General features: G+C 37.8%; 1 protein-coding gene across 1 annotated transcript in view; it reads left to right on the forward strand.

The window, feature by feature from the left end:
* The first annotated feature begins 840 nt into the window (after window positions 1–840).
* The window catches only part of LOC139120272 (G protein-coupled receptor kinase 5-like), a 53,510-nt gene continuing 42,022 nt past the window's right edge, over window positions 841–12,328 (forward strand). Inside the window, exons 1-2 of the mRNA XM_070684552.1 lie at window positions 841–1,047; window positions 1,193–1,288. Of these exons, the coding sequence (XP_070540653.1) occupies window positions 996–1,047; window positions 1,193–1,288 (148 nt within the window). The 5' untranslated portion in view covers window positions 841–995. The remainder of the gene's footprint in view (window positions 1,048–1,192; window positions 1,289–12,328) is intronic.

The raw sequence follows: 12,328 nt of genomic DNA on the forward strand, positions 1-12,328 counted from the left end.
GAGTTGAATCAGACAATGTTTACAAGACCAGCACTGACATATGTACTCATACAGTTTGCATCCACAATGGCATTACCACATAACATACAATAATCAGTTGTGTACATACAGGAGCGAATTTTATAAAACGCGTGAACTGGGGAATTGTCATCTGACTTCATCGAATGACTTTTGTATATCTGCAACGTTTTTGCACAATACCATATTGAGGTTGGACAGGCCGATTCGCAAAACTTGAAAAAAGTTTACTGCAGAACATGCAGACAGGGCACGGATCGCGAGGATACCCCTTCCCCGCGGAGGAACCGGACCCGTAGATTATACCATGGAGGTAATTTTTTTTCCATCATTGACTAGGGCGGAAGATCTTCCGCTCTATAAAGTGTGTCTGGAAGAAACCCTTTCTCTACACAACAAATGCGTCCTTTTTTCTTTACTATCGTTCAGGGTTGTACAATCTCGAATGCTATTTCCAAGGTAGTGATAAAAAAAATCGATGACCCACGTGAATTTGCCATAAATGACCTCGAACTGAAAAAGACCCGGTCGGCTGGTGTCAGAGGTGCCGGCTATGACGTCACACTGTCCATAATCCCCATTCCAATCTGTTCTCGCTGTTCACTTGAACTCAACCGTACCATACTTGTTTGCCGTGTTTTTCGTCTTAAGATTAAATATTAAGAGGTGAACGTTTACGGAGATTCCTGTTTGCACAATTTTGAAACATGCCATGGCCATGGTTTATATTGCAAAGTAAAACAACTTGCTCACTCGTGTGTTCGGTACTCTTTCCGTACAGCGAGAGTCATAGAGCTGACCACCCCCACGCCGGCAAATGGTAGTGTCCATCAGGGCTTCGTACGTTTACAGCCATCTTTATTCGGCAGCAGAGCTTGTGCATGATCGGCAAGCTAGCTTACCACACCCTCAAAATCGCTCGATTTTAGGGTTGGATAAAGGCCCGTAGGAGCCTCACGACCGCCGACAGTGAACTTATGGAGTTGGAAAATATTGTAGCTAATACTGTTTTACTCAAAGCCCGTGAAGGTAAGCCCGATTAGTAAACAATTTTCTATTTGTTCTTGCGTGTTGCCTTCAACATGGCGTTGATAAACTTGTCATAGGAAACCATTCCAAGCTAAATTTCCCCAAATTTACTCATAACTGCCCTTCGGTTTCTTTGTCAATTCAGGCGGCGGAGGAAAACGTAAAGGCAAAAGTAAAAAGTGGAAACAAATCTTGAAATTTCCCCACATATCAGTTTGCCAAGACGTCAGAAACAAAATCGGTGAGTACCCTAAAAATGTGTTTCGGAAAATGAAATTGAACATATTCGAAGTGAATGTGTGTGCGTGTGGCAGTAGGATCTAGCAAAAATGGCGGCGGTTGTGTTGTCGATATGAGAGCCCCTTTTCCCTGTTATATCTGTGACATAATGGTTAACGTCTACAGTTCTGTTCTGCCAGGATATTTTGTGAAACGGGATAATTTTGCAAGCGTTCGTAGGACTGCCCGACCGCTTTCAACATCACACAGCCAATAGAAAACAAACGAGATACCGTCTGAGGCTTTACATGAGCGAGAGGCCGGGGAGGCCGTAATATTATATATTTTTTTCAGCGACACCTTCAAATAGGACATAAAAAGTCTCTAACCGTCTGAAGCCTAACTGATTCTTCCGAAATCCTCTCCTACGCCGAGGAAGGCGTTTCCGAATGATGAAGGGGCGACGGTCTTCCATCCATCCGGTCGAAAGAGTCAACACTGACAAGCAGCACAACCAAAAAAGAGAAGGGAAAGGAGCTGTACTCGGGGGGCCGTTCGACAATATATGCAATCCTCTAAACAGTATATATGTACCAAACTAACCCATGACACTGGTGCCTTTTTACTGATTTTCACCAATCTTTTGACGGAGACGTCAAACGGAATCAGCATGATAACAGCGGGAATACCGTCGATTCGGAATATTGTCTGTCGAAATCCCCCCGGTTAATATCTGCACCACAGCTATTGTTTCCACATTGAGCCAGCTCGAAATCTTGCGAGTTCCACGGTTAATGTGTGGTATACAGCGATGATCTGTGGAGATTTCTCCTATACCGTTTAATTATTTATGACTGTAATTTCACATTGTGATGCCGCTAATTTGTGGTATGAATCACACAGTTAAAATATATTAGATATTTCATCCCTTTGGCAGTCCCAGAGTGCTGACGACTCGGAGGAAATGCAGAAATTTGCCCCCAATCACGAGTACATTCAGGACACTAATCGGCTGTTTGTATTATCATAAAAACTGAGGCCCAAAGAAAGGTCAATCAACCGACATACATTATTCCCTGTATCGTATTTTATTTCTCAAAATAAAAAAAATCTGCAGGCAGAAGCTCAGCTTTTAATAATTACAAAGGCATAATACCTTTAACGTGCTAATTTTTATTATTTTTGAAAATGCAGTCGTGGAAACAGCACCCTTGTCTCAATAGCAGCTGAGTATACGCTATCATGTGACTTTGACCTTGATTGGGTTGAGGAAAATAAAACACTGTACATACGTTTCTAGATATTCATTATATATCGCCTACTGATAAAATTTAAATTAAAATGGCTTTCCGTATTTTTTTTCTTGTTGAACACAAAAGTAATTTAAATTTTGTTTTTCAGTATGGGATATTCAGATGTCAATAATATGAAAATTTTGAAATAATTTTTTTCTCTCAGGAAAAAAAATTCAATTTTAAATTTTACTCAGAAGGGTTGTAAAAAGACGATAAATAGATGAAAAAAATCAATATTATAATACAAAATATGTTTTTAAGAATTTTTAATTTTTTTTACTATATTAGATGAAGTTTCATGTGACGGAGGTGAATCTAAATTCAAGTATGCCATGTCCAAAGTAATCACATTAAACAGTTTTTCAAAGCTATTGTGAGAAAGCTTTTGTGTTGGGAGAATGAATACATGACACTTGTTATTGAAGTAAAATAACCCTCCTCACAGAGAAATTAGAATAATGTAGGAATAAACAGAGTCACCTGCAAATACATCATTTTGCAAATTTGTTTTCTGATGTCCCCATCTATTGTTGCAATGGACGTGCTTCAGTGGAAGTAACAATAAATTTTTCTAATTAATTTTGTTTTATTTATTTATTTAATTATTGATTTATTTGAGGTGAAGTCCTCTGAGTCTGAGGTAAATAGCACTGAATAGTACAAGACTGGAAATATATTATTATTTTTTTCTGTAGGGTAATTATCAGAGAGGAGTATTTGAAACCAGGCTTTGAGAATAAATTTTTTGTCAGCTACTCCAGCCCTGGAAGTTTCATTAAAACGACCAGTGCAAAGCAGAGCTTGAAGTAGATTTAACACATTTTTTTTTTACACAGTCCAACATCAACAGCAATTGGTCTTTAGAGGTAAAGTCAACAGCTGACGTTGTTGGTAGTCCTAATTGACTGTTTATTTAATTGACCGATAATAAGCGGTAAAATAAATCTCCTTTAGGTGGTGTTTACCAAATATTTCAGTTTCTACTCTGGCAAGGATGGTACCCTCAGCTTGGGGTGATCTGTTAGCTGGAAGTTATGATGTCATATTGCTTGCTGCACACAGGTGTGACTTTGACCTCCCAAGGTCAGCCTATTCAATGCCAGTGACATTTAAACTAAACTGCCCTTCTTGAAAATCCGGATCTGGGTCTTTGTCAGCATGTTTGGGGGGGGGGGGGGAGAGGGATATGAAGCCCTTTGGAATCTCATTCGATTTTAATTCATGTTTTACTGGTGAAGAGGTGCCTGAAAAGTGTGGTGTAAAAAAATACTTGTGATGTTTCTGAATAAAATTCCCAAACAGTGGAATACATGCGGAGAGAGAAAGTAAACCTGGTGCGGGGGAAAAAAAGTGGATTAATCAAGCCGCCTGACACTTTTAAGGCTTCATATTGGCTTTTCAGAAACAAATGTCTCAGTTGAGAAAAAGCCGCCTTTCTTTGTCCTAATTTTTCTTTCTGAACTTGAGGAATATTTTTTTTGAAAGCTAGGGTCATAATGGATGTGCTGTTGAATAACATTCTGATTAGCAAATCAGATAGATGGAAACAGAGATAAGAAAATGATGTGAAATATGCAAATTTGACTGAATATTTGTATATAGAGACTATATTTTTTTTATTAGCAAAATGAGCTATGCAAAATTTTGCAGGGAGATTTCCTGGGAAGCGCCACCCAGATAGCATTTCCTATTTTCCCTTTTATTGAAAAAACAAGGGTTATCACCAGGTGAAACCTCTTTTGTCAGGGTGATATTAATTTCAGTGTTAGGTCAGCCTATACCGTATAAGCTTTGCCGTATCACTTGCCGCGGTATGCTGTTATAAGGTGACTGGGGACAGGTTCATTTGAATTTCTACCAGCGTGATCCCCAAAACACTGCCTCTGTTGGCACGCGGACTTCCAGGCATCGTCTTGGAAACCGCCCAAGAGATAAAGTAAGGGCGGTGCGTTATACCAAGGTGGCTAATTTTTAGCAAGATCGTGTTATAGTTCCACAGAAGCTTTGTTTAGGGGAAAAAAAATTGCCAGGGACGAGGGGAAAAAAATTATACCATAAGGTACAGCAAATTGGAAATATGATCCTTGCAAAAATGCATGTGTGTGCTATATCAAAAATAAATCATTGTGAGACACACGAATGCTGGTTGGATACATGAAAGCTTATAGCCTTGTGTAACTATGCCACATAGAGAGAGCGTGAAGGAGCTGGAGTAGACACTCTCCAAATATGTGCGAAGTAGAATCCAATATGTTTATGGAGGGGAAGATTAGTATGCCACCGTAAAGAAGAAGATTTACGAAAGTTATGCATATATATATATATATATATATATATATATATATATATATATATATATATATATATATATATATATATATATATATATATATATATATATATATATATATATATATATATATATATATATATATATATATATATATATATATATATATACATACATACACACACACACACACACACATACACACACACACATCAAGTAGACAAAAATTGCCATGATATCAGGGTTTTGTGTTTATGAATTGACAATTCTCGGTGAAGGGTGTAAGTTTAATATGTGTGACCTAAGCTGCAATCTTGACCTTGTGGCCGACTCAGGCACATGTAGTGGAGCTGTTTAAGGTTGTGTGAATACATAGGCTGGGGAGATAGCCAGGATGACTTGGGACTGGAGTTTGCCTCTCTCTGAAGCCAGTGCAGATTTGGATGTTGTTCAAAAAGCCATCTCAGTTTGGACATGACCTGAATTCTGTTTTGGATCAGTGAATCATAGTGGGCTATAGATAATTTCAGTATCTGGAGAAGAAAATGACACAAACCAACATTTTTGTTTAATTCTTTGAGTTGGTAAATTTTTGTCCTGGGGAGTGGCAGTTCTGCAGAGAGTTAACTCTCACTATTTTTCTTGTTTAAGCACACTTTTGAGTGACATATCATTCATTTTTCAAAGCTGCCATCAAGGGGATGAATATTTGCCAGGGCTTCTTTCATTTACTGCTGCACATTCCTGGAACACTTTCACCTTGATCTTCGGTGAAAGAATGAGTACAGCCCCGCAGATGTCACAGATTCAGCCGACTTAACTGTGCATCATATATTATTAATGAGCCCTGCTCCATTACCTGTCTCTTTGTTCCGCTTTAACGAGAGTTTAAATTCCATTCTATCCACCAAAGAAAAACTGCAACGAAAATTTATTCAGATTAACCGACATCGTCTTTCAAAATTGATAATTTAGGTCTGCATATTACAAAAGAAAATACCATAGCTTGTATTTAAGTATGTCGGCTCTGTATAATTTAGTATTCAGGTCATCTAATAGTATTTACGGAGAAAAATAAATATCGCAAGAGAATGACGATCGGGCGGAGAGTAGTCTGTCTTAACGATGACTGCCATTACTATCCCACAATTCATTTCACCAAGGTTTAATAAAATGTAGTCGTCTCTCGGTTTCAAGTAATATATATGTCTGCTGTTTTGCAATCGCCCTAGCTGCACTGTGCTTGTCCTGTGAAAGAAAAGAATGAATAAATTAATAAATAAAAAATAAATAAATGAATAAATAAATTAATAATAAAAAAATAAGATTATGTATATACTGATGTTATATCATTGCTAATCAATGCATTTGGCTATATCAATGATCTTTAGAGAGGACGCTGGTACACTGTTGAATGAGAAGTGATATTATGTCTGTTCGATACTAAAATTGGATGCGGAGTGGAGTCAGATGCTAAAAATATTTATGTATGGTGCCAGTCTGGGCGACAGTTCAAAGCTGCCCTGGCCTCACACACACACACAAATGCAAGTTGATTGGCTAGCTGAACTGTCCAAATTCCATCCCTCACACTTTTACTGCAGATACATAAATAGCATCACCGCTGTCTCAGTTAATAATAGAATTTCTAGAAAAGATGCGTGTTTTGATAAAATTCTTCGTACCACTGCAAGAAGTACAGTGCCTGCGTAAAATTATTTCTGAGTTGTGTTTAAATTTAAATTAACAAGCTTACTGTGGGTGAGAGTTGTGTTTGAATTTAAATTAACAAGCTTACTGTGGGTGTCGCTTCGTGGAGTCTATTTCACGAGCAAATACCACTATACCATAGGGTTCACATAAAGAAACATGCGATACCAGATGGCTGTTAAATAATGATGAAAAATGCACTTGCCAGTTATCTATCCATAATGGGCTCACATTTTTTTTTTTAAATATTAAGTTTGATTTTTGAATAGCTTTGTTAGCTCCGCTGTCAGCGACGCGGAGCTTATCAAATAGGTTGATTTTCCGTCGTCGTCCGTCGTCGTCCGTCGTCGTCGTCGTCGTCGTCCGTCGTCGTCCGTCAACAATTGCCTTCTCCTCTGAAACTGCAAGTCCAATTGCTTTGAAATTTTATATGCACTTCACTTTGGGTAACCTCACTTCAGTTTGTTCAAATCGTGGTGAAATTTGCATATTTGTATTTTTGGGGCATTTTTTGGTGTTTTTGGTAAAAAAATCTTCTTCTCTGAAACCGCTTGTCCGATTGCTTTGAAATTTGATATGCAGTTTACTTAGGGTGACTTCAGTCAGATTTGTTCAAATCGTGGTGAAATTTGCATATTTGTATTTTTAAGGCAATTTTTGTTGTTTTTGGTAAAAAAAAATCTTTAAAAATCTTCTTCTTCAAAACTGCCAGTCAGATAGCTTTGATATTTGGTACATATGTCCCTAGGGATGATCTATTTCAGATTTGTTCAAATTGTGCAGAAATATGCAAATTTGCATTTTTAAGGCAATTTTTGCCATTTTTGGTCAAAAAATATATTTCTCAAAAAGTACTGGTCTGATAGTTTTGAAATTCGGTATACAGGTTTCTATAGATGAACTAAGTAATATATATTGAAATTATGATGAAATCTGTAATTTTGTATTTTTGGGGCAATTTTTGCCATTTTTGGTCAAAAAATGTGTATTTCCAAAACTACTCATCTGATAGCTTTGCAATTTTGTATACACATTCCTACAGATCACCTTAATGATATTTATTGAAATTATGATGAAATCTGCAATTTCGTAATTTTGGGCAATTTTTGCCATTTTTGGTCAAAAAATGTGTTTCTCAAAAAGTACTCATATGATAGCTTTGAAATTTGGTATACAGGTTTCTATAGATGAATTAAATGATATTTATTGAAATAATGATGAAATCTGCAATTTTGAATTTTTTGGGCAATTTTAGCCATTTTTGGTCAAAACATATGTTTCTCAAAAAATACTGGTCTTACAGCTTTGAAATTTGGTATACAGGTTTCTATAGATTAACTAAATTTGATCTTTTGAAATTATGATGAAATCTGCAATTTTTTTTGGGGGGGGCCAATTGTTGCCATTTTTGGTCAGAAAAATTTATTCTCAAAAAACTACTCATCAGATAGCTTTGGTTGACATGTTCTTAGGGATGATCCGATGTGATATATTCAAAGTATGATGAAATCTTCAATTTTGTATTTTTGCAGCTATTTTAGCCACTTTTTTCTGGCCACTGCATTGAGCTATCAAAGATTTCCACCTTCTTCATCAACATGTGTCAAAAATAGTTATTCTCTACATAAACACAGCGGAGCTATATCGGCCGCTAGGTCGCTTGTTTATCGTGCGATGATTGAGAAGACGAGAGCTCTCTAAATGGGTGTGTACATTTTGCATCAATCAGATTATGTCAAGTGATTTCTCTCTCTCTCTTGTCGGTCATTGTTACTCATTTCCGAATGAGCGTGCCCGTCTGTGTTTCTTTCTATTCTCCTGCTGCTTGTTATGAAAGGCATGGGATTATCTTTCGCGCCCGCTTTCATCTCACGGTTGGTAATTAGCGGAAAAATTTCACCGTCCAGATATAAATGACCTGAACAGTCAAGTCATAATACGGTTATACTGTTGATGTCAGCCTGTCGAATGAAAAATATGCAGGCAATGCCAATTTTTTATCGCAGCTCTCGCATTTAATCCACGACAGTAATAAAATATGATCCATAAACCCGGCGCAGACACGGACTGACATGGAAGATGGCCACGTCGATTGATACATTTGAAATGCAAGAAGATGCCATGAGATGGCCGACTTTCTAGGAATTTCTAAAGCATCTCGCACTGGTGAAATGTCAACATGGTCAGAGATCAGTGTAGTCTGTGAATTATTAAAGTAAATTTGACAAGACCTGTACAAGCAGACAAATGCAGACATCAATGTGAGAGAAGAAAGTCACTGGTGACAACGATTTTCAAACAGTGAAAATCGAATCACATCACAAATTAATGAATCATTGAGTTAAAAGGGTTAAAATTTTTACTCTGTTTTTAGATTTTCAATACAACATTATGCACATATGATTGGTTCAGTATTTGAAATAACTGGGACAATTTGATTCGAACGATTTGAAAACTGTGACAATGTCTAGACTTTGTATGTGAGTGGAAGGTGTATTACATCCAGCATTGCTTCAACTTGCAGGAATAGTGGAGCACCATGTGTCAGGCCAGTTATACTTTATATTCATTGCCAATGGACATATGCTGTCAATTTATCCAGTTCCAGGTCAAGTGCAACCCGCGCAAAGAAAGTGAAAAATGTGAACTTTGAGGGTTTTGAAGCCCTTCAACTTTGCATGAAGGTATCAATTATTTTTTTTCGATGTGGGGTGTTGTGAAATACTCTGAAAGGAACCCACAAAGTTGGGATTTATGCTAGGTTTCAATCTTGTCATGGAATACATGTTCAACCCTTATTGCCGTGGTACCGGTTCTGGCCACTGTGTTTTTTCGACTGTGACTGGTTTGACCATTTGGCAGTATAGGTGGACGAGATGAATCAGATGTCAATACATATGCCAAGATATATTCTATTTGTAGTACAGCTCTTTTTTTAAATACCGCCTCAATTAAAAAAACATCAACAGGACGGCTGTTTTAATAAACACAGATGCCACTTATAAGAAGTTCAATAAAAGTTAATCGATCTAGTTGTTAGTTGTTTAAAAGATACTAGAGAAAAAAAATAAACACCATATTGATTAATTTTAACTTTAGAAATATATTTGTAATGAATTGATGGGTGTTTTTGTCCACCTCAGTGTCCGAACCAAGACCTTACCTGGAGACTTGAGATATTAACCAAGAGGTCAGCTCATTTTAGGTCACAAGCTGTTGGACCTTCCAGGCTGGCAGCAGCCGAGGCCTTTGAGTAGCCCCAATTATTGGGCACCCTGCCACAAAAAGAGTAATGGATGCTGCGCCCCATTAAATGATTAGCCAGTTTCGCACCTCTGAAGAACAAGAACACAAAGGCTTGTTCCGTCTGTCAAAGTCTTTGTGTCAGTTTACTTAAGCAAAGGAGGGGGGCCTTTGGATTTGAGTCGTCATTAGATACCAAATGGAGCCTCCGCCGCACCCAGCTCCTCCCCCATTGCCTGAGGACACGGGGACAAAAGAATGGCCGTCCCTGAATCATTCTGGTTGGCCCTTTGCCCCCTGTAAACGTGTGCAATGTGTAATTGATAAGCATTGCCATCAGGATTAGATGGGTAGGACTTTTCTATCGTCACTGCTGTACGAAGCCCATTGTCAGCTGTGGAGAGGAAAAAAATTGAAGTGGATGATTCAGTTCAATCTTTCGAAAGACAAACATTCGAAACGCAAGAAAGCTTAGGATTACAGATTGTAAAGTGGTCTGCTAGAGTGTTGCCTTTTGATTGGAAAGGCAAATACTCAAATTGTTGGGATCACGGTGCTTACTTCAATGGCATCGTTTCCAGTCCATTGTAGAATGCCAGACTAGCAGTAGGAGGATGATGTGCCATTAGTAATCCCCTTAGTCGGGTGTCTTTGTCTCTGACGTCCCTGTGGGACCCAACCAAACCATTGTCTACAGTCAGAACGCACAAGATGGTCGTCGTCGTCGGTAGGAAAAGTTGCACGAGTGTGGTCTTGTTTTTATCACAGTCACTTGTGGCGTGACCAAGTTTTTAATCAAGTTAGTGGATTGGTAATGTGTATGTTGCTCTCAGAAAACTCAAGCCATGCCTTGCGAAATGGCGTAATACATGTATCCGTTACAATTCAAACGGAACCTCAAGGGAAACATTTGTTGAAATTTTTTATGTTGTTCTCTGTCAATGACATTCCAGCCAATCAGCAGTCACGATATTTGAGGTGTGACCAATCAGTATTGATTGTTTATCAGCATTTCAATAAATTATTGCAAATGCTGAGATAGCAAAATGATGGGTTTTTTTGCTGATTACCAGGTTGTTTTCACAAGTCTCCTTTTGTTCAGTCTTTGACCATCAGACATCAGAAGTCATCTTTCCACATGAAAGATTTTCTACCCTGTACATGTATGTTCTGTGTCATATAAATAAGTTAGGGTGGCTGAGCTGTCAGGAGAGAATATTCCAAGATGTGGTGCACTGTGCATTTCAGAATTCAGTGTAGCACTTCACATATATCACAACCTGTACAGTGATGATTTTACAGGCTACCTGCAAGTTTCGATGGTTTTTATCAGTGATATTTGGGAAGACGGACCATGAAATTCTGTTAAATTTGTTATTTTAACTGCTGAAGTGGTTATTGATTTCTGGTATAAGTACAGCACACTGCTGTGATTTGCTCTTTAGCTTTGCTGGCTTGTACCAGGTATTTTTAACTGTTTTTTTTCAGCATACAGTATGTGTGTGAAGGCTGATGGCTTGAGCAGTCACTTCTTCACTCTGCATAGATAATTTTGGAATATTATTCACAACTGCAAATCTTTCCACCTTTTTACCAGTACCATCAATATTCACGAGGAAGCATGATGGTGTTTATATATGTAAATTAGGTACTGCTATTTTAAAAAACAATGTAACAACAACAATAACAGTTATAACACACTGAGTTGACCCATGACCTTTGACCTCATGTGACCTGGCTTACTTTTATGAGCTCATGATACTGGTTGATCTGACATGAAATGATATTCACACAATTGAGCACTATGAAATTATAGTTTCACACATATGGTATCCATAAATTACTATACTCTGTGAGTGACTTCAAACATTTGTGGTACCAACTGCCTCATTACCGACGTTTGACGTCTTGGTGTGTATTTGAAATAAAGGTTGACCTGGAGAATATTAACCAAATTGTGTCCTAGTATTTGCACTGAATGTTTGTTTTATCACAGGACAATCAGGTCATCAGGCCGTTTCAAAGTTTGCCATATACCTCAGCCCCAATCACTGTATCTTTTCGCATTTTTCTCGATAATATGGTTTGAAAACAAAATCAACTTTTATTAAATCTAATGGGGCTTCAACAAAAAAGAATTCTGATTTTCCAAAAAACAAACTTCCAAATTGAATGCCTGGAGATATGTCTGTTTGACTTTTCTTCACACAGTCATAAGGTGTAGATTCCTTCATGTGCTTCCTCCCCTTGCAGCCATGTATGTATTAGTCCAACAATATCATTGTAAATGACCAGACCAAAGTCATGCTATGACCAGATACACCTAGGGATCAGGAGCGTATTGATTGTATTGTGGTTTTCTGACTTGTACTCAAGGGTTGGAAAAAAAGATTTCCCAATAGAAGCCGCAGTCTAAATTAGGGATTTTACGGTACTACATGTAGATCATACTATGGAAATGCAGAACTGTCACATGCTTGTGTTACAAGTAATCATTTTCAACTCAAGTGTCGCTTGCTTAGCC

Source organism: Ptychodera flava, chromosome 20 (genome assembly GCF_041260155.1).
Source record: "Ptychodera flava strain L36383 chromosome 20, AS_Pfla_20210202, whole genome shotgun sequence".
Lineage (NCBI taxonomy): Eukaryota > Metazoa > Hemichordata > Enteropneusta > Ptychoderidae > Ptychodera > Ptychodera flava.